Genomic DNA, 22,030 nt, shown 5'->3' with positions numbered 1-22,030 from the left:
ATGTCGCAAAGCAAACAAGTATCTACTGATTTTCTGAGCGTATAAGTGTACCAGTAAACATAACATTGGTAGACGGGTATTTATTTTGTTGCTTGATTAAGTTAATGGCAGATATGTGGAGGCATATGTACTGCATCAGGCCGGAGAGAAATACATTTGTTACATTAAATAACATATAATATTGGCTCGGGGCTCCTATTACAATTTACTTTCAAACTACCTTGCGGCACGCTAAAGAAAGTCACATTACTTGTATGTAGATGTCTACTTCTTCAGCATTGTTGGTATGCCACATATGACACACATTTTCCATTCTAATGGCCAGCACAAATGAATGAATGTCGTCGTACTTCGATTAATCATTTTCAAACTTATTATACTCACAGAAGGTATAATTAAAAATATTACACGAGTTCCTCATCCGGAAAATACGGAGCGAAACTCAGAATAATTTAAGACTTTCATGAAATATAACAGTCGCCATGAATAAAACATACAACTTGCTGATTGGCGCTATGGTCGCCGGCGACCGACGAGGCACTTACACAATTTAGCATAAAACTGCGCATTCACTTAGCTCAAGTAAAACCATTATATCTATTCGTTCTAGTCGTTATGACGCAATTTAAAAGCTCATCATCGTCTTTAGCGGGCAAAACGTCACGAAGTCGAAAGAAAAGAGTTGGCGACACGCGCTGCCTACCCGGTGTCCGTGCATTAGTTAAGGGCACCTCCACAACCTGTGAGTGGCTGTGAGCTCGCGGAACAATCGCGCGCCTGCAAGTGCAGCGCTCTCTCATACCGTTATCACACTAACATAGTACTAAACATTACTCTTTAAAGACGTCTTTTTAAATTCAAATGATCTGTTGTTTTGTGATTGCCTGGCAATGCCTGGATAACACAAAGTCACACGTATGTGACATCACCTCGGGCGCAGCACGTCGCTCCGCCGCGGCGCACGTAGCCCGCAGTAAAGATGCGTCTGCGCATCGAGCACGTGCACCCGTCACGCATCACGAACACCCAGAAATTCGCTTAGTTTGTCCTGAGACTCCATGCCACTCGCACGCATGGAGGCCCGGTGCCTTTCCCGCGCAAGTGACTATGAAAAAGCAACCTGATATTTATGACGTGGGCCTGGCAGTTGTGTTCTCGATAGCAGATCTACTAAGAAGTAGCAGCACTGAAGAAATATTTTCGTGAGTATCGTTTAAGGGCCGGTTAGGGCTTTGACCGTCGCCGGCGCATCGGCTCCTCGGGCTAAAAGAGTTGAGCCGATCTATACTGAACCTGTTGTTCACCTTGTTAAGATCGACGAACTTCTTTTGCTGAATGATTTGCACTTCACATATATTCCTCCGTAATGTATTTATTGTTAAACTGACCGCTCTCGTTAACTCTTATTACGTAGCTCGTGTTATCTAACTCTATTTTCATAATTTCTGTACATGCTTGATCTTAATGAATATTTTGTAAGATTGTTAATTGGAAACACTAACCTATTTAATTAATACTTATCTTTAACAATTGTACGAAATATATTTTGCAATTGTTGTTATTAAACTGACGAAATATTGCAATGTTGCAATGATCAAACTATTTTTATACAAACTTTATACAAGGTTTATAATCTTGGATATTGATGCGTCAAAAATAAATACATAATGCATTACGTACTTATTAATAAAACAATAGCGCTAACAAAAGACATCAACGCGTTATTGGCAAGACTAAATTTTAATAGTGTTTGGATCCGAAAAATTAAATAGATAGTATGCAATAGAATTCTAAATAATGTTTGTTTTCTTTTACATAATACATTAACTTATCGTCTCTTAATACTTAATAGGCGTTTCAATAAAAAATATTGTACAAATTCCTGTTGCTAAGTGTTCCACTGACATTTTCTTGATGTATTTTTATTATTTAGTCCTGAACGACTTCGAAGAAGTCTTGTCATTCGGTTTTATAGGCCCACAATTAGGTGCATTCTGTATCCTCAATTAAATCAGCTATAAGAAAAAAGCGCTTGAAAACGCAGCGAGGGAAGGCGAATCATTATAATGTTTTAAATTATGTATGCAATCGATATTATCCCGTCGGTGGGCATCCGTTGCCCATAAACGCTGCAGTTGCTAGCTGGACAACTTTAGTTTCATTTACATAATGTGCATCAGCCTTTATTATAGATAGTTATACCACGTTATGTTTTATGATGCGTGCGAAAATTTATAAATAAGGTGTCTGCCCTGCAGCCAAGCCGCAGGCTCGAGAGCATTGAAACGAGAATTTAAATCAATATTTGTCAAAGTTGAAGAGCTTCGTAGAGATCTTTCGACGTAGAAAAGGGTTTAAAGCATTATACTCATTTATTTATATAACTCTCATCTTACTGTGTGAGGTTTAAATATATGTGATTATAAATGATTACAGATTAACTTTTTTAACCAATCTAAAACCCTAGCATTTCAGCTTTCCGCATCCAAATATTTGCTGGCAGTAGCCAATACGACACCCAATAGAAATGCTTTACATTTCGAATGGTGAAAACTCAAAGTTCTGAATTTACAAAGAGAACTTTATTTATATACAATTTGTTTGTTTTAAAGTCAATCAAAACATATCTGTCCACATATATGCTAGACATTTCAGTTTTTGAACACTCAACGTTTTGAACACAAAAGTTTAAGCAATTCCTCCAAATCACCAAATCGTTAACCAACTTGTAATAATAATGAAATAAATGAATTTAACGATTTGATTTCAAATGATGGTCCAGGTAGGTAGGCTCTCACAAGTAGTCACACAGGTTTTAGTCTAGGTCCGTTTGTATTCAATCACAAGGCCGACTTTTTTCTACATATTTTTGGCCGTTAAAGACGAACAGGAACCGACTGACCGATGTTGCTCGGCGTTCGCCTTAAAAGGTCATAACTTACCAAAAAAATAATTGATTCTTAGTCGAAGCAATAACATAAAATAAATCATTATGTAGGTCCTCATAGATACTTAGAAACGATACAATTTAACGTCCAAACGAAATTAAACTACCCAAGACAATCTGTTATTTATGAATCTAAACGACAATCTATGTAAGGTCGTAAAGTTCATGATCTCAGCTACGACGATAAAATCATATTCGTCCAAGACTTCCTTGTTCAATACGATATCGTAATAGCACTTCACGTAGGCTTAGGGCAATGAAAACTGATAATAGATGTGCGGCCACGGAATGGACTCGATCATAAATCAAAAAGTTTACGATGACATGACACCTCGCCATGCATTCCAGCAGGATAAGCTCTCAACCTCGCAAAATTTACTTGCCATAACAGGAAAAATAATGCCTTCCCATACCCATAACTCGTTATAATTTAATGCTTACACAATATGGTATGTGCCTATTAAATATTGAAAGATAATAAACGCGAATACTAAGCTATTAAACTTGTGATTTGTGAGTCAGGATTTAAATTTACGATACAATTAAAGTGACTACGCATTGTCTTTGACAGTGAAATTCATTAACTAGGACTATAATTATAATAGCATTATATGTATTATACTGATTGACACTAGATTTTCCTATTTTTTCGAGAAACAATAATTTTATTGACCAAATAATTAATTAAATGTGCAATTGATTAGTTTTATAGCGGATAATAAATAATACGTAGTGCATTATCCCTCGGTTAAAATACCTAGATATATTATAGTGTGTGCAGTGTGTGCACGCACGCACAACTTCTTTACACATGTACACAGTCTGATGATGATGAGTGATGACTTGAGTGTTTCAATTCATACACATCGCTTATCTTTTTTACCGTGATACACAGTACTTATATTGTATGAAAGTTGTTGTAAAGTATGCACGCACTCAAACAATCTCGCCGCAACGTTATGACAGCGTGTTATTGTAGTAGAGTCATGAGTTAATTCAAATGCCTATTAGATAATTTAAGGTTACCGTACAATTACGATTCTCATAATTGAAGACGTATTAGCTACCGAACAGAAAGTGTGCTGACTGTCACGATACAAAAGAAACAAAGTAATTACTATACACGGCTCACGGCTGACTCTACAGAAAAACTACAATAAACGCAGTCCATCAATTAACTCTAAAAACGAGGTATCTCCACTGCTTAGTTTTTTAATTCCACATACAACGTTAATCACGTATTGATTTTCTCGCTAGATACTTTAAGATTCAATGACTTAAGTAGACATATCTGTCTAATAATTTGAAGTATTTGTTTTCTTGTTTTTTCTCAGTCAATATTGAATCAATGAGCAACATTTTTTCTCTCGAGCTCGGAGATGTTTCGGCTGAACGTGCTTATTACTTAAGTGAATATTTACATTGTATCATGTGAGTGAATGAGCAGTGAAGATCAGTTAAATAATTGTCTGTAACGGAGGAATGTGACGTCGCAGCAGCTCGCTGGTGGCGCGGGTGGCGCGGTGGTGTCTCCGGCGCGGGCGCACAATCAGTTCAGGCGAGTTTCACTCCGAGTATTCGTGCTGTTACTTTTACAACGCGCTACCGCACACGAACGCTCTGTTTCCCTAAGTCTCATTGTTTCTACTTCGCGCACTGTCAAAGGAAAACTTTGACTTTCCTTTCGGTGTCACCATAAACACTATGAAGACCTTTAGTGCAGCCACCTACATATAAAATGCAATAGCATCTTCCCATCCCACGAAATAACTATTATTATTACGCATGATCCTGTAAGCTATCGTCTGTCAATAGAAAAAAGTATGCATCCATAAAAATAAACAATTAAAGTTAAATCAAAAGTCAATGACATAAAAAACTTATCAAACAAGATCTCATTGACTCGAATAAACGCTCTGTCAGTCCTCTGTTTACTACGATAATCTGACGCTCTCGAGCAGTTGATAAATCTCTAATAGCGATGAGATATATCGATTATGAATGCACGAGTTACAGGTACAAAGCGTGTATACTGTATAGTATGAGGCAATCATTGGATACGGTTCGCGCAGAGATTTGGTGGTGATTTAAGATAACACTACTAAGGTCCCGTTGCAGGCTGCAGAGATCGTTTGCTTGTACGATTGTCGGATGGGCAACTGCACCCGCGCCGCCGACAACGCACCGTTACTTTCGCACCAAATCTGCCTACAATACGTTATGTTCTGTGTACTTTGATTCGGATAATAAGTTTAAAGTCACGATTCGGTTCCGTGAAGCTGTCTACGTAATCTCTCCGTTGAATTAGAGGTTACCTTGTAGGGAAAGATGCATATTTTATACTGAAGCTATCTCTGAGACGAATGCGGTCACTGTAGATTTATTTTGTAAGGGTATGCGAGAGGATAATACCGTTATTATATCAAATAAAGTAGGGTATGTTATTGTAATATTTGGTCACTAATATTTTGAATTAAACCACAGATATTGGGGTACAGGTCAGAGTTAAAAATAAAAACTAAGATTTTTCTTAATAAAGACCTTAAAATAGAAATAAAGTGCAAGTGAAATACTTTTTTTTTTTAAATCCGCATACAGCGGTACAGCTGTCACAGAAACAGCCACATGACTGAAAGAGATCTACAAAATAAAAGGCTGCAGTTATTAGGTAAATCGGGTCTTTTAAATCAGCGAAATTTACAGACTAGTCTGCACATTACAATATCGATCTTATGTGGTAAAATAAAAATTAATATAGGTACTAGGTAGGCTAAATTCTACAATTAAATAAATACCATAAAATATGTAGGTGCTTCAGCCACGAGTACCTAGTTTCGTTTTAAGTGATTTTCAGATAAATTCGGAACAAAAATCTTGCCCTAAATTTTTATACCGCAAGAAACGGTTGCAAGTTTTTTTTCCAACAAAAACAAGGACAAGTAATACAACCATATTTCAACATTATTATCCAAAACGCTCTGGACTAGCGGCTGATATAACTGAAATGAAAAAGGGCGAGAAATATCTATTACAGTAAATTCCTACTGAGAAGATTTTTCCTTGGCGTAACTATCATATACATATATTATACATTATACATATAAAACATGAAAAAGCCACTAACTGCTCTTCACTAATCACAGCTAATCTCGTGCGTAATCATTAGTGCAATACTTATCCATTTATGGTGATCGAAATTACACAATATTGTTATCCATGCCTCTGCGCATTTCTACTATTAAATTCAAATAGTTCATACGAATCATATACGCTTTCTCTTGCGAGGCAAGCAGAACAACATGATACGCTCCTCACATAATAGTAATAGATAACCTACTCGCGTCTTCACCACTGCAACCATTCAATTAACAACCTACCTAACTAACCGTTTTCACATGCGAAATGACTCAATAGTTTCCATGGCTGAATAAAAACTGCGTGGTTTTTTTATGTTATAGCTATAAGTGAATGAAACAATATTTTCATTATGCAAAATTACACTCCATAATCTAAAGTATAAAACGAGGTAAGACATTCGTGATCACGTTCTCTACATATGCAAGCGACGGCGGAGTGGACTTCAAAATGTATGCGTTAACTTGGCTTTTTCAATCCTAACGACCCACAATAAAACGACAAAGAATACCAAATCGGTTAAGTTAGGGCTCCTAGAAGGTGCAAGGCGACTGTCGAACCGGTTTGGCCGGCAGATTCTTTGTTTGGCTATCGCGGAGTGGAAACGTCGCGACCGCAGTCGAGACGGATACATCGGCGCTTGACTGACGCTGCGATTATCTGTTCCAGAGATACAACGACGACCGCGGATGAGTCTGCAACGAGACTCGGGCAGCTGACGGCCCAGGCGGCCTGATGGCGAGGGGAGCCGTGCGCGCGCTGCTCGTCACGGCGGCGCTCACCGCGCTCGCGAGTGCCCATGCAGCGCGCTTCGGAGACCGCCTCGAGCCCCGCGTGCCCGCTGCGTACGCGCCGCGCCATGCGCCAGCTACGCACCACTACGCCGACAATGAGTACGAGGACGACATGTACGAGCAAGACTACGAGGAGCAAAACCTCTCGGTTGAAGACGAAGAAGAACTCCCGGACACAGAGCCGGCCCCGCGCCGTCCCGCCCGCACTGAAGCGCACAGACTTGAAATGAGTACTGAGTACTTTGTAATACCCGAACGAAGTTCCTCATCACCGCCACCGTCAACATCTACCACCGTCACACCGACGCCGAGACCGAACTTGACTCTCATAACGGCACCGAGCCTGACGACCGTCAGTGCCCTCCGATCAGAGTCCTGGGCTGTACCCATATTAGCCCTGGCATGTGTGAGTATGGTGACGCTGGGCGGATTCGAGGCTTTCGTCATATGGGGTGCTAGCCGTAAAGCGCCTAGTCATCGCCACCTGTTGCTGGGACAGACGCTACTGTTTGGGTTGTTTTCGTGCGCTGCCACAGCGGCCCTATTTGCCACTACGCCGACCGCATTCACGTGTGGTGCCGTTCGGTTTGGGACTGGCGTCGCGTATGTTATAGTATTCGCATCACTTCTCGTCAAGTGCGTCTTCTTACTAAGTTTGAACGGTGGAGTATATTTGCCGGCGGCGTATCAGGGACTATTACTGTTTTTCGCCGTCATGATACAAGTGGCGATAGGAGCCCAGTGGCTCGGTGGTTCACCACCGAGGGTAGCAAGTGGTGGTGGTCGGTGCGACGTGCATATGTCAGACTTTTTGCTCTCGCTGTGCTACGCGGCGTTCCTAATCGCCGTAGTGTGCGGAGTGGCATTACGATCACGCGGCATTCGCGATAATTACCGCGAAGCGACGCACATTGCGGGCGCGGGCGGCGCCACGGCCGCGGTGTGGGTGTGTTGGGTGGCGGCAGCGCTGGGCGCGCCTGAACGCCACCGCGACGCCTGCGTGGCGGCAGGGCTGCTCGCGACGTGCGCTGTCGTGTTCGCTCTGATGTTCGCGCCGAAAGGTCGGCGACTAGCGGCGCTGGGCCGCGAAGGCCGATGGGACGCCGACCGCGAGGAGGGCCTCAGCTCGCTGGGCGCCGGTGGCTCGGGATACTCACCCTCGTTTTTCCACTTCAAGCCGGTGAAGTACGGCATGGTGTCGGCGGCGGCGCCGGTGCCGGCTCCGCCCCCTGTGCTCGACCGTAAGGAGCCGCCCGCTCAGCCAGCCGGTTAGTTAAGTATCTAACATGCGCTACTAGTAAGAACTAGCGCTTCCGCACACAGATTGATTGCAGATCGCCACGTTCTTTTCGCAGATTACGGAGCCCTGTTCGCGAACTCGCCGCACCCGCACTCACGCGTAATGTACTCTCCGCCGCACTACACAATGCACCCCCTAATGCTAAACTATCCCTACAATTACCCACCCTATCCTTATCTTTTGCCGCCAGGTAACTATTCACAGTACACACTCGCTTTATATAAATTGCACACTATGTTCTTGATATGACAATCCCCCATGAATTTAGTTTGTCATGTGACTATTATTAATTTATAAGTTAAGTTAAAGTAAGAATTCTCTACTTAATTAAGTACTACTACTGTGTTTTTAGTAAAATAAATAATCACTTGAAATACCAAAATTAGCCATCCAAATTGTAGCAATACTTGTTGTAATGCGATCACAAAATACTGATTGGCATATATCTATGCAGGCGTGATGGTGCGTCCGGAGGAGGGCAACGTGTACACGAGCGTGGAGCCCACCTTCAGTAGCAACCCCAACGTGTACTTCCAGCGAACGGAACCGTTGCACGTCGGCATGATGTACTGAGCCCCTGACAAACCACAGTTCCGAACAAGAACACTGGCTTTTGCAGCGCAACACCTACTTCAATGGCGGCGTCACACCGGCGCGGCCGACGTCACCGCGCCTTCACACACACATTACCTACTGCTGCATACAGTACAGTAGAGTACAGTAGTACCACTGCGTGAGTCTGCTTGTCTGCACATAATACATCAGCAGAATACCATAATTTACATTAATTGATTATTAGAAAAATTCAACATTATGGCAATAGAAGTGATCACACAAAAACGAAAATCAACCAACTGTTTTCAAAACAAAAACATGATTGTCTAGTCAAACATCAGACTGAAACTAATACATTGTTAACATCTGATGTTGATCAAAATTTAATACTCCATGAGTGCTCTATTCAGCAGTAGATAAAACGAGGAGGTGAAATTAAGGACTATTTTAAAATGACAATATTGTATAATATTCTTTGAGTGAAAACAAAAGCTGTTTGTGATTTAAAACTGTACTTAACCCACCCTGAGAAATACGAAGAACAGCTGTTAGAATTAAAAACATATGATTAAGTTTGTGTAAGGAAAAACCATTTAACTGTAAGATTTCCTGCAAATTGTAAATAAAACTAAAGACTGTTTTCAGTTATTTTATTAAAATTAAATTATAAAATTATTCTATATTTATTCAATGGAAACACATAAATAACTGTGAAAGTTGAGTATACATGTCACTTATATAAACAGAGGCATTTATGCTCAACTTTATTAACAAGCATCACCACTCACTCATACAGTTGCCACTGTCAGTTCTTGAGGCATGTAGTAGTCAAGTCATACAAGTGGCAATCTTAATCACCTGTATAACATATTCACTTGGTTCCTGTGGACAGCAGAGCCAAGAGTCCGGAGGCAACTGTGAGGGACACGATGTAGTTACTGTGCTAGAGTCAAGGAATATATTAAAGCAGAACAATGCAACCTAAAAATCAAAAATATAGTATTATGTTGTTTCTAAGTCTATTATGGACATTGACTTAGAAACTTATCATTTTTCTTAAGCCAATGATGGCTACTGAGTTTGTTGTTACTTTGAGATGGCAAAAGAACAGTACCATACCTGGCCATCAAGTATCAAATTGATTTAAGATTTTATCTCAATATTTTAAAAGGATACACAGTAGGTGTGAAAGAGCGCAGGAGGTAGAAGCTGCTCAGGATGACGATGGTCAGGAACAAGGCATTGTTGTAGAAGATGGAGTATGTGGTAGCCTCATAGTCAGCCACTTCATTCTTCTTCCACAGGATCCTGGAATATTAAATAAGATTTTTCTATCAAATGGCTAACAAGAGTCTAATAGTCTAATGCAACCATAATGTTTAAAGTAACAAGATTTTAAGTTTTTCAATAAATGCAATACCTTTATAATGGTAAGTAATTTACCTTCTTTTAAAAACACTTCTTACACAAAATGTGTAAGAATGGAATGGAAAGGAACAGCTTGCAAAATTTCATATACACGGTAGCTTTGTTTTTAAGAGAAGAGTAACATATTGTTATCTTATTTGTATCTTATTGGTCACAAAGTAACAATCCAGTTGGAATCTAATGAGTCTATAGTTGTAAGGTATTAAATTCCTAAGAAGAATACTAGTCTTATACCAACATTAATAAATTATTGGTAAACATTTGAACTCTGCTTATTTTTCTAAGTAAACATTGTTATAGTTACCTCTCGTCTTTCTCCTTCCTGCTCATCTTCTTGTCGTCAGCCAGTTCGCGAGCCATTTCGCGGGCAACAGCGTCCTGTCTGCGCACAGCTACACGGTGCTTCAGCTGGAACTTGGTGTTGCGGTACGCCAGCGCCAGCAGCCAGGTGCTCGCCGCCGTAACTATCGCGAACCAAGCCAGGGATGGGCTCACCTCCAGTGCGTGCACCCTCCAGAACAACCCTAAACGTGTCAAAAGATGTTATGAGACTTGCAACTTTCACTTATCTTTATCTAACATTTTATGTATAAAACAGTGCATATTATTTGTAACTTTTTATTAAGAATTATATGTTGAGTTACTTACATATGGGAATAGCAGATACGATGAAGGCATTGCCGTAAAATAGGGCTGAAGACTTGGTTGATACATTTCTGCTAAAGTCTTGGAGCAATAACTCCTCCTCTTTCGTAAAAGCTTTGTTTCCTTTGCTAGACATGACTTATCTGATTTATAAACTGATCAGTTATACACTAATAGTCAACACGGAGTACGTGTAAAAATAAACTTGAATGGAAAATAGAATGCCGGAGTTATGCCACCACTTCAGCTGGCTTGTGCGCTGGCGAGCGAAATCAAAACGTCAAATGACATGTAAGCAACGTGTCAAAAATATTGCCAAAATTAAAAAATGTTCCAAGATTTTCATAGAGATAACAAAAAATTTCGACAAAAATCGGTTTTTAATGATTTAGGCACAACAGCGCAATACCTCTTTCATATAGATAACTACTGGGTTCATACAGTTAATATTTTTTATGCTTAAAATAGCTAAGTAGTTTAAATAAATTAATTATTATTTAAGAAATTCTGGCTACTTTTTGTGTACGAATTAGTACCTAGATAATTATATACTCTTTTATTATACCTACCTGTAATGTAGTAAATTATGTAACATATTGCAGAATGTAACTTTCAAATCTATTGATGATCTATTGTTTATGCTTTGCGTTTGGCAATATAATATGTCAAACTGTCAACTTATGAATTTCAAAAATAAACGTTTTATTTACCGCCACTCGGAGATGTTATTAATTTGTTTGATAAATAGTTGAATGAGATAAAGGTCACTGAAGATATCATTGTATTCAAAATGAGTAACTTTGAGTTTGCTATACCATTGCAAAAAGACGAACTATTGGAATCTCACGCAGGACAATACCATGTCGAGGATATTGTACAGCCGCGCGTATTACTATCGAAACTACAAGGTAAACAGTGATATGTATTCTTTAAATAAGTTCGAAATGAACATAATATCGCAAATGTACCTATTTAACCGTCTTGTTTCAGATGCTGCCAGAGCTTTCAACACAGATGGTGTTGATTTCATCTTAGAACACTTTGATACTTACTTTTCCATCATAGTACATGGAAGTAAATTAGAATGGAATGTAATAAATAAAGGTAAATATTTTAATTGATAAACTTTAACTATAACTTTTAGAAAGTGACCATACATCTATTATTTTGCTTTTTTATAGGGTTTGATCACATAATGCGGGCTACTAAAAACTTGTGTAACCATTTTGAGATGTTATTTCAAGAAGAAATTGATGCCGATATGAGAACAAAGAATTTAAACATTTTGAAAATGATGATGTATCTGTTCACACAGATAATGAAAGTAAAGGATGTAAAACTGGCTGCAGATGTAAGAAAGAAGATTGTTTTTATTTATATATAAACTATTTTGCACTAGATTGCACCATATTCAGGACAATATTTTTCTTTTTTACGTTTTCTCTGTTCTTGCCCGTTATTAATGCTGACCATTCTATTATTTGTACATATGTGCACCATAGTAATTAAATTAATTCATGCATTTATTATTTATTAAACTTTATGACTATGTTTACTTTACTATAAAGCTAATCTTGTAGTTTGTTTACTAGAACTCCACAAAGCTGACCCTGGGTAAGAAAGGCAAGAAGACAACTGATGATGAAGAGTTCTGTGGCTGGACTGAGTCTGACAAGCAAGCAGCTCTGGTCACACTGCACTTGTTACTACAGCACCCATTATCCAAGCTCTGGGACCCACCTTTAGCTGAAGACAATTTTGTTACGTAAGTTTTTTAATAACACCTTATACCAGTGTCTAGGCAGTAGCATGTTGGGTTCACATCATCAAACAGGATATTATATAATTGAAAAAAACTAATTTACATGTCCCACTAAAACATCAAACAAGTCTAGAAATATAATTTGCTTGATTTTTGATTGCAAAATACTCTACAAAAATATGCATCATTTTTTTTTTAACCCATTACTGTCCAACTGCAAGGCAAGGAAGGGGTGATAATATGCATCATAATAATAAAATACACATTGAAATAAGACATTTAGAAACTGTTTTTTGTTTCCAGAATGGTAGCAGATCCCTGCTACAAAGCTCTTGAAGAGCAAATAATAAAGAACAAGTCTGTCCGAGAAACAGTGTTCCAGGTATTAGGAGTTCTTATCAAGAAATACAATCATGGAACTTCATGTCTGATAAAACTTGTACAGGTAACATATCCACAATCAGTCTACCAATTTATCTCTAGCACTCTGTAATTTAACTGCTGGTGCACTGTGTACTTAAAGTAAAGTAATACAATACTTTTGGTTTGACTATAGGTTCTCCAAATGGTAGAGCATGCAGTATCTCCTATATGTGCTGGAGTAGTACAGTTGACTAAAGAGTTTGGAATTGGAACATTTGGGCCTCAAATGGTAAGGATACACAGATTTCATTTTAATACAATCATCTATTTCCTTGCATGAATAACTTACAACTATGTAAGTTACAAAGTGACAGTTCCTTTTGAGGTATGAATAATTCTTACTTATTATGTCTCAATTTGCAGGTGCGTGAAATAGCTGAGGCATTAGCATCAACAGATGAAGAGAACGCCGGTGCGGGCACCGAGCAGGGCGCGGCGAGGAACTGCGGTGCATTCCTGCTAGAGCTCACTAAAGAGCTGCCCAAAGAGATGTCCAATGCCATTGCTACCATTCAACCGTATCTTGAGAGTGATGAGGTTTGTTTGCTAGAATTTTCAAACCTTGAGCTTGTCATGTATCTATACCATTTCAAGAAATCTACGAAAGCCTAAAATAGTCAACATTTGTGCTTTTAGATATACTTGGTTACTTTTATGATGAGAGAATAGATTCAAACTTTAGTATTCATGGCTACATTTATCGGAGTATTAGTACCCTCTTAAGCATTAGTAAAGATTAAGGGCCAGATTCACTAACTCATAAGTATTTTTATGTATTCCAGTCTTATACACTGCGCATCAGTGTGCTGGGCATGATGTGCGAGGTGCTGAGCGTGGAGCTGCGCGGGGAGGGGCTCTCCGACACGCAGCGAGCGCAGCGCGACGACTTCCTCGACGACCTGCACGAGCACATACACGACCTGTCCGCGTACGTGCGGCATAAGGTACGGCATTATCATGTCCACTGAACTCTCCATTCTCGTACTAGTTTCAATGACTACAAATAATGTCTGTGAAACTGCTCATCAAACTCATGCAAGGTTTTACCAATTTAGTAAATTACTTTACATAACACACTACTGTCATAGGTGCTTCAGTTTTGGTGTCGCCTCCAAAGAGAGAACTGTGTGCCGGTGAGTCGACAGCGGACTGTGCTGGAGCGAGCCATCGGACGACTCAAGGATAAAGCCGCGCTGGTGCGGAAAGCTGCCATACAACTGCTTAAGGTAAAAACTGCGTCTCTATTACTTGATGTCGTCCTTTCTGTTGATCTCGTAACCCATAACGTGCCTAATTGACAATAAATTCGCAAGTCTCTGAGATCTATGCATATAATGGTGCCTTTGGTATGCAAACAGAAAGCGAACTTAGCAATTCTTATTTTGCAGATATTCTTAGAATGTAACCCATTTTCTGCCCAACTAAAACTGGATATTCTTGAAGAACAACTACAGACTGAACAAAAGATACTAGATGATCTACAGAAAAAGCTCAATCCTGGTCCAGATGCCGAACTAATAAAGAAATGGGAGAAAATTGAAGATGATGTCGTGAGTGCTATAAAAAAGGGTATGGATATTCTTACGCAGGATGAACCGGAGCTCTCGCAGGCATCATTGGATAATTTGTATGAAGCAATACGTAAACATCTGCGGGAGAAGAATTACTATAAGGCGTATTTAATTGTAAAACATACAGAAAGGCAATATCCTGATGCAAAGTTGCTTAGATGTGACATGGAGAAAAGTGATCAGGTACATATTATGTTAAATATCATTCCTCAATCTTTGAACTGTAACAATAAGGCACTCAGTACCAACTTCGCATCTAAGTATATCTTAGATTTCTAAAGAAGTAATGGATCTTAATCTTGTATTCTCTGATTAATGGCAATCCTTTCATATTTCAGATCGATTACTTCGTGGCGCTACTCCGCAATATGTTCATAATACCAGACAGAAGGCAATCCATCTCGCTCACACAACAGTGTGAGCAGGAACTAGCGCTATACAAAAGAGTGGAAGAGAAAGAGAACATTGTAGCATTTCTTCAAGAATCTGTGCACTTTAGCCGAATGGTATCTGAAGCAGTGCCACTAATAAATTCTCTGTTGATGTCGAAACAAGCCGGCGATGTGAGTGAAGCGATAGACTTCTTCACCACTGCACACCACTTCAATATAGAGTCTGCTAAGATGGGCGTAGCCAATATGTTGATGCTTGTGTGGTCCCCTGATCAGGTAAGGGACTTTTTAAGTTGTATGCCGTTTCGTATCGTATACGTGCACCTGACGTGTACGCGTACTCATCGATTTTATTACACGAAATTATAATTCATTCTGCCTTGTGCAATAGTCTTTTAATATCTGATTACCTTAACATAAACTTAACGTAAGTTTATGCTATGCTTTATCAGTACTCCTTATAAAAGTCTAACGACAAACTTCTATGAACATCAACATTTTTAGTCCTTTGCATCTACCAAGCTTATTATTTCTATAGGAAAAACGGGAAGCAGTTGAACGTGCATACCGTGATATGTACCTTGAATGCGATAACAAAGTGGAGCGCGCTCGTGCTTTCGCTATTGCGAAGAAACTCGTGTCGCTGATGTGTCACATCGACCGCGGGAGTGCACTTGCGCTAGAACATCTTGTGGATAAGTGGATCGAGAAGGGAGACATCACGCCCGCCATCATTCAGGTAAATATGCCAACTGAAAAGCCTCTAAAAATAAATGATGCAACTTATATCCATAAGTCAAGCCATCGATAAGTTCTAAAATACAAAAAAAAAAAACGGATTTTCCTTTAGTAAGTATACGATTAACAAGAGTCTGTATTATATCCCTTTACAGGTGTTTTGGGAAATGTTCCTGAAGAAGATAGATGGAACAACTGACATGGACAGTTACGCCGCGTTGTCGTTCCTCGTTATGATCGCCAAAGCGAAACCCTCCGTAGCTATCGCTAACCTCGACGTGATACAAACCCACGGACTCACGGCCGACTACAACTCAAGAAACCTCAGCATCCAACTACTACTACCTCTATCTAAAAAGAACCAAAGATATCCAATAGAACATGCTATATTTACTGCCCTTTTCGACAGTCTAATGGAAACGTTTTCAAAGTTCGACAAATTTACTTCGTTTGCCGCCAATTCTATCGACTTTATATACGCAGTCTGCGATACACCGGAGATCCTCTGTGCAAAACTTCTTGCAGAAATGTACAAATGTATCGAAGAGGCGATGGTCAAAGATGCTGAAACTCCAGAAGACGTCAGCCTGCCAACGGAATTGTTGACTAGATTCGTGTTCGTGCTCGGACACGTCGCTCTACAACAGCTGATCTACCTTGATATTAGTGTATACAGCGAGCTAAGAAGACGCAATCAGGTATTATAACGTTTCCTTCTTAATTATTTCATGTCTTAACAAGCTTTGATTTCTAATAACAAGACATTTCTAAACCTTTAGGTCCGAGAAGAACGCAAAATAGAAGAGAAACGTAAAAAGAAAGCAGGTGCGTTCGCAACCCCTGGACGACGCGGGCGGGTCGACGACCTGCGACGTCAGACGCTCATGAACGCCAGCAATGCCAGCGCTTCCTCGCGAGCCCAGCGTTCCGCCAGCGTCACGTCCAATAAAGGACCTTCGGTGAGAAGTGGCGTACTTAACATTCGTGTCAAGAAAAAGGAAATTTCGTGCTAACGTGATGTTTATCTGCAGGCCAACACAACCATGACGGAAGAAGAAGCGGGACTAGAAGGCGCAGTGGCGGACGATGCGGATGCGGAGTATGTGCGCGGTGTGTGCGAGCGAGATATCGTGTGCGGCAGCGCGGCGCTGGCACGATATGTACAGCTGCTGCGGTGGCTGCTCGCTAATCCTGCGAAAGTCTCCCCTAAACTGCAAGCCGCAGCTGCGCTTAGTTTTACCAGGTACTTCGTCGGTTAATAATCGGCGCGCCTAAAGCTTTTCACTTCGCTCATAACTACACGGATATTTTTTTGGACCTTTTATCTAATAAAATTATTGTTCCAACAACAGCAACAATCAATTTCGTTAATTGAAAACTCGTTCTAAAGGTTTTTAAAGATTTTTTATTGTCATTTAGATTTATGTTGGTGTCAAACGCAGTGTGTGAGGAAGGCTTACAACTGATGGTAACCGTCCTCAAGAAATCCAAGAATGTGTCGCTCAGAACTAACTTGACCATCGCATTCGCGGACCTGACTCTACGATTCCCTAATCTGACGCAACCCTGGACTCATCATATTTACCATATGTAAGTGCATACAAAAATATCTTAATATTATTAATATTAAAACTACTGAACAGGTTTTAATGAAATTTGGTTCAGACAGTTTAAGACAATGATTAACCTAGGGTACTAAACCTGGGAAAGCTTATGACACAATTGTTGGCAAAAGCTAGCATTAAATAAGTTTACAATTTCAGTTTGAGCGACGAAGAGTTAGAAGTCCGTCAGTGCGCGGTGAAAATGCTATCATTCCTAGTACTTCACGAGATGGTGCGAGTGAAAGGTCAGATCGCGGACATGGCACTGTGCTGTGCCGACAAGGATGCAAGAGTGGCATCCATGACAAGGCTGTTTTTCAAACAATTGTCGCAGAAAGGCAACGCGTTGTATAATGTGATGCCTGATATTATATCCAGACTGAGCGATCCTGAACTCAATGTGGCTGAAGACCAGTATAGAATTATTATGAAGTAAGAAAAAATGTATACTTTGTCGTACTAAAGTCATGTACAGTATTTACGCAAGTCGGTTGTTTTTTAATGGAATGGTTTATGAAATATATCTTGCAATACCTTTTACAGTGATGTTCTCAGATTAATATAATTTTGTCTATTTCAGGTACATAACATCGCTTATACAAAAAGACCGTCAAATGGAAGCTCTGATAGAAAAACTGTGCCAAAGATTCAAACTGTCGACAGAGGAGAGACAATGGAGGGATCTTGCTTATTGTTTATCCTTATTCACGTACAACGAGAGGTCTCTTCGTAAACTCATAGAAAATATGGACTGTTACAAAGATAAATTACATTGCAATGGAGTCATGGAATCTTTTACCACTTTAATGAATAATACATCAAAGATGGCTAAGGCTGAAATTAAGGTATGTACGATTTGTTAAGTAACCCACCTGCTTGCACGGTCTGTAGTTATAATTTTATTAATATATTTCATTCATTTTTTATAGACACTCGTAACCGAGTTGGGTGATAAGATAGAGGAATGTTTCGCGGTCCGCGACAATGAGGAACAACAAAACACTGCAGAGGAATGTAGTTCGGAGGAGGCGAAGAAAGCGGCTACAGCACCCGAGCGCGCTACCCCGCGACGTCGCCCCGCGCCTCGCAGAAACCGACGTCGATCGTCTTCTAGCGCAGACGAGGTAGGTCCCAGACCAATAGCATTTGTCACCATTAATTTTTCCGACACACCATGAACAAGCCTGCACCCAAGAATAGTATAATCAAACAATTTTTTCGACACAAACCAGTTTTCTCTGAAATTATTGCTTTCGAGCAACACAATTTCTATAACTCTTAACTTATTATTTTAGGTACATTCATTGCTTGTTTTTAAATATCGAACCAGATGTTTTATCTGAACTTGTATTTTTTTTTTCAGAATGAACCACCAAATAACGTTGACACACCACAATCTGTGAGAAAGTCATCACGGAAAGCGCCGACGAGAAACAAGGCAGTTAACTATTCTGACGACTCAGGTATGTCTTACATGGAATCTTCAGTAGATATGGCTTTTGATATTTTTAACAACACCAAAAAGAGTGTCTCTTATGTATTTGTATCACTACATAGTATAAAACAAAGTCGCCCATTTTGTCTGTAGTCCCTTCGTATGCATAAAACTTTAAAACTACGCAACGGATTTTGATGCGGTTTTCACTAATAGAAAGAGTATTTTCTCCGACAGGTTTTTATATATAATTGAAATACATTGAAACTATATTAGCTGAGTTATAGCGATTTATGTCCAAGAAGTCAGAAAAAAAATCTAATTGAAGATTGCATTTGTGCGTGCGCCGCTTATACCGTTGGATACAAGTAAGAACAATGTATAGCAAAAACATTGGTCTTTATTAGTTCTACAAAAAAGTCCGCGATGACATATATCCAGCTTTTTTATTTAAGTCACAAAAACTACTTTTCTGTATTAAAAAAACATTTAATTCGTTGGGTGATGTTTAACTGGTGATATAACCAATAATACATATATCCTTATCAAAATAAGTAAGTTCATCATCACGAGCATTTAATTTAGATTATTTTTGCAGTTTACAGTGTGTTATTTAGACATATAGTTTAGGAGATATCACGATATTAGTATTGCGGCACGGTACGGGCCGGCCGCGGCGGCGGGGGCAGCGTCCCTATAACGGCCAAATATGTGAAACTGTATTATAAATAAGAACTCTGAACCATGTTTGTTGCGATAAATAATTTTGAATTTGAATTTGAATTTTGATAATATTACTAGGTACAAACATTGTGTTTTATCACTTTCAAAAAAAAGCAAAACAACAAAAATCCGCTAAATAAATTGATTAAAAAACATTTCTAAAAAACCCCGTATTTCAACCCTTCCATGGGATTTCACAACCCTTATTAATCAGCAAGGGTTTGTTATTACAAAATCAAAACGTTGAATGGCTTTGTTTATATAAAATTATTATAAAACCGTGTTGACTGGAAGTACATAAATCGTCCATACTCCATACTAATATTATAAATGCAAAAGTAACTCTGTCTGTCTGTCTGCTACTCAATCACGCCTTAACTACCGAACCAATTTGCATGAAATTTGGTATGGAGATATTTTGATACCCGAGAAAGGACATAGGCTATATATCATCACGCTACGACCAAAAGGAGCAGAGTACCAGTAATTAATGTTACAAAAACGAGGAAAAATTTCACCCATTCTCCCTTATAGGACGCAAGCGAAGTTGCGCGGGTCAGCTAGTAAAATATAAAATAAAGTATTTTTGTAAGTTCGAAAATCTTGTTTTTTCTCAGATGAGGAGTTCCAGAAAAAAGACGAAGAAGTGTTCAAAAAACCTACAACTGCTAAGAAAACTACACGAAGAAGAAAATGAGCATTATTAACAATTAAAATAAATTGTAACTAAGCAATACCTTATTTCTAAATACATAGTTGTAAGAATGTATTTATCTGTTTCATTCTTCAAGGCATTTTCCTGTTTATGATATATCTTGTAGTGCCGTCTCATTGTAGTCCTATTGTCTCATTAACTCTATGGAAACTGGTGTAAGATAGATTAATCCAACCGGGGTAAAATTCTTATCATTAATAGAATCTCTAAACTAAAGAATGTTTCGCGGGTTCCATTTCCAAAATTTTTCCGACACAGAGCGTCACATAGTACAATTTATTTTTAATTTCTCTTAAAATAGTGCCGTCAGTTAGTCATTAAAAGAACTAAAAATACTTGACTCAGCCTCAAGTAGCCTATTGATTTATTCTTTGAGCTAGATCCAACTAAGGCACCTAAAATTTAAAAATGCAAATTATTGTAATTTGAATGAACGCAGTTAGAAATAGTTAGAATAGGACGTCATTCATTCATTGTCAATGAGTGACAGTTGCTGTCATTTCTTACTTCTAAAGTTCTACTGGTTTGTTGTTGTCTGCTTCATAACTGCAAAGGCGGTGCACTTTTATGACTCCTAAAATAATAATATTTATTTTTTTCTTTTGCATTATTTTAATGGTACGATCAAGTCTAGTGATGTTGATCACTACGCACTTTAAATGTCGTGGGGGTCTGTATCCTCGCTCTAACGTTGAAAGATTTCCTGTTCCTGACGACAAAGTGAGCTGGTCTACTGAATTCAGTGAATATAAACCGGTTAAATATACTTCGCCACACATAAACGGACAACCGTGGGCAGATCCAGACATTGGTAATTCAAAAACATTATATAACACAACATATTTGAATAAAAAAAATAAAACATGTTTGATGTTAGTGTTTTTGTAATACTTTTTTAGAAAATCCTAGTTTTAAACCACATTTCAACAGTGTTGATGGCAAAGTCAGTAGAGTGAGCTACATGGGCAATTATAAAATTGTAAACCAATATCCTTTAAATCCTATTGGAAGAACTGGTGTCACTGGCCGAGGTGTGCTCGGGAGGTGGGGACCGAATCATGCTGCAGATCCTATCGTTACTAGTTGGAAGAGGCTCGAGAATGGTGAAATAGAGCATGACAAAGCCAATAAGTAAATAATTTATACTTTGATATTGTTACATGTAATTAAATGGATCATAATTTAAAAAAATGTGAATATTTTTAGACCAATACTGCAGTTTGTAGCAATAAAACGAGGTGACACAGGTGAATGGGCTTTACCGGGTGGTATGGTGGACCCTGGAGAGAAAGTAACTGCTACTGCTGTCAGGGAGTTCATGGAAGAAGCTACTAACTCCGATACAATGTCTGAAGGTGTGTATGACAGCAATATAATAATACATTATGTATTGTGGTTAAAATTAGATTAGATAATGTGAAAGACAGGTTTGTCATCTCATGGAAAAAATTATACTTTGTTTCAGATGAAAAGAAAGCTTGGCTAGATAAATTTGTAAAGTTCTTTGAAGGTGGTGATGTAGTATATCAAGGGTATATTGATGATCATAGAAATACTGACAATGCATGGATGGAGAGTGCTGCATACAACTTCCATGACAACAATGGATCTATTGTTGGTGGGATGAGGCTTCATGCAGGGAGTGACGCTGCTGGTGTTCGCTGGGTAGATATCACTCCAGAATTAAAATTGTATGCAAGCCACAAAGAAATCGTGACTGATGTGTACAACAAATTGTTAACAAAATACTCTCAAACTAGTTAATACATTCATTTAGTAATATGATTATTATTTATTTAAACCACTTATGCTGTAATGATAACATTACAATCACTCAAAACAGGCACACATGAAATAAAACAA

General features: G+C 38.9%; 4 protein-coding genes across 5 annotated transcripts; 3 read left to right on the top strand and 1 right to left on the bottom strand.

The window, feature by feature from the left end:
• Positions 1-958: 958 nt before the first annotated feature.
• LOC142977498 (uncharacterized) lies at positions 959-9,371 on the top strand. Of its 2 annotated transcripts, XM_076121404.1 has the most exons (4): positions 959-1,202; positions 6,752-8,144; positions 8,232-8,366; positions 8,631-9,371. In XM_076121404.1, the coding sequence occupies exons 2-4, from the start codon at positions 6,818-6,820 to the stop codon at positions 8,747-8,749; spliced, it is 1,581 nt and encodes a 526-aa protein (XP_075977519.1). In that variant the 5' UTR covers positions 959-1,202; positions 6,752-6,817; the 3' UTR covers positions 8,750-9,371. The 2 variants fall into 2 exon arrangements, with proteins under 2 accessions (XP_075977519.1, XP_075977520.1); XM_076121405.1 differs by lacking the exon at positions 8,232-8,366 and having other exon boundaries at positions 964-1,202.
• Positions 9,368-11,085, bottom strand: LOC142977499 (translocon-associated protein subunit gamma). The gene is made up of 4 exons (XM_076121406.1): positions 10,808-11,085; positions 10,464-10,683; positions 9,908-10,039; positions 9,368-9,669 (listed from the first exon to the last, which is right to left on the bottom strand). Exons 1-4 carry the CDS (start codon positions 10,938-10,940, stop codon positions 9,603-9,605), a joined length of 552 nt encoding a protein of 183 aa, XP_075977521.1. The 5' UTR covers positions 10,941-11,085; the 3' UTR covers positions 9,368-9,602.
• A 392-nt stretch (positions 11,086-11,477) lies between these two features.
• Cap-D2 (CAP-D2 condensin subunit) lies at positions 11,478-20,215 on the top strand. Its single transcript, XM_076122015.1, has 21 exons — positions 11,478-11,712; positions 11,795-11,908; positions 11,986-12,155; positions 12,397-12,569; positions 12,870-13,011; positions 13,123-13,218; positions 13,353-13,526; positions 13,772-13,933; positions 14,078-14,215; positions 14,378-14,743; positions 14,899-15,228; positions 15,491-15,691; positions 15,846-16,388; positions 16,470-16,649; positions 16,722-16,933; positions 17,110-17,280; positions 17,454-17,726; positions 17,875-18,139; positions 18,224-18,418; positions 18,658-18,757; positions 20,070-20,215. The coding sequence occupies exons 1-21, from the start codon at positions 11,595-11,597 to the stop codon at positions 20,147-20,149; spliced, it is 4,203 nt and encodes a 1,400-aa protein (XP_075978130.1). The 5' UTR covers positions 11,478-11,594; the 3' UTR covers positions 20,150-20,215.
• A 445-nt stretch (positions 20,216-20,660) lies between these two features.
• LOC142977579 (ADP-ribose pyrophosphatase, mitochondrial) lies at positions 20,661-21,952 on the top strand. The gene is made up of 4 exons (XM_076121552.1): positions 20,661-20,978; positions 21,067-21,298; positions 21,374-21,522; positions 21,633-21,952. Exons 1-4 carry the CDS (start codon positions 20,735-20,737, stop codon positions 21,929-21,931), a joined length of 924 nt encoding a protein of 307 aa, XP_075977667.1. The 5' UTR covers positions 20,661-20,734; the 3' UTR covers positions 21,932-21,952.
• Positions 21,953-22,030: the final 78 nt, after the last annotated feature.

The sequence above is a fragment of the Anticarsia gemmatalis genome, chromosome 13 (assembly GCF_050436995.1).
Source record: "Anticarsia gemmatalis isolate Benzon Research Colony breed Stoneville strain chromosome 13, ilAntGemm2 primary, whole genome shotgun sequence".
Lineage (NCBI taxonomy): Eukaryota > Metazoa > Arthropoda > Insecta > Lepidoptera > Erebidae > Anticarsia > Anticarsia gemmatalis.
Note: the sequence above shows the minus strand (reverse complement) of the source record. Positions and strands in the feature narration are given on the sequence as shown.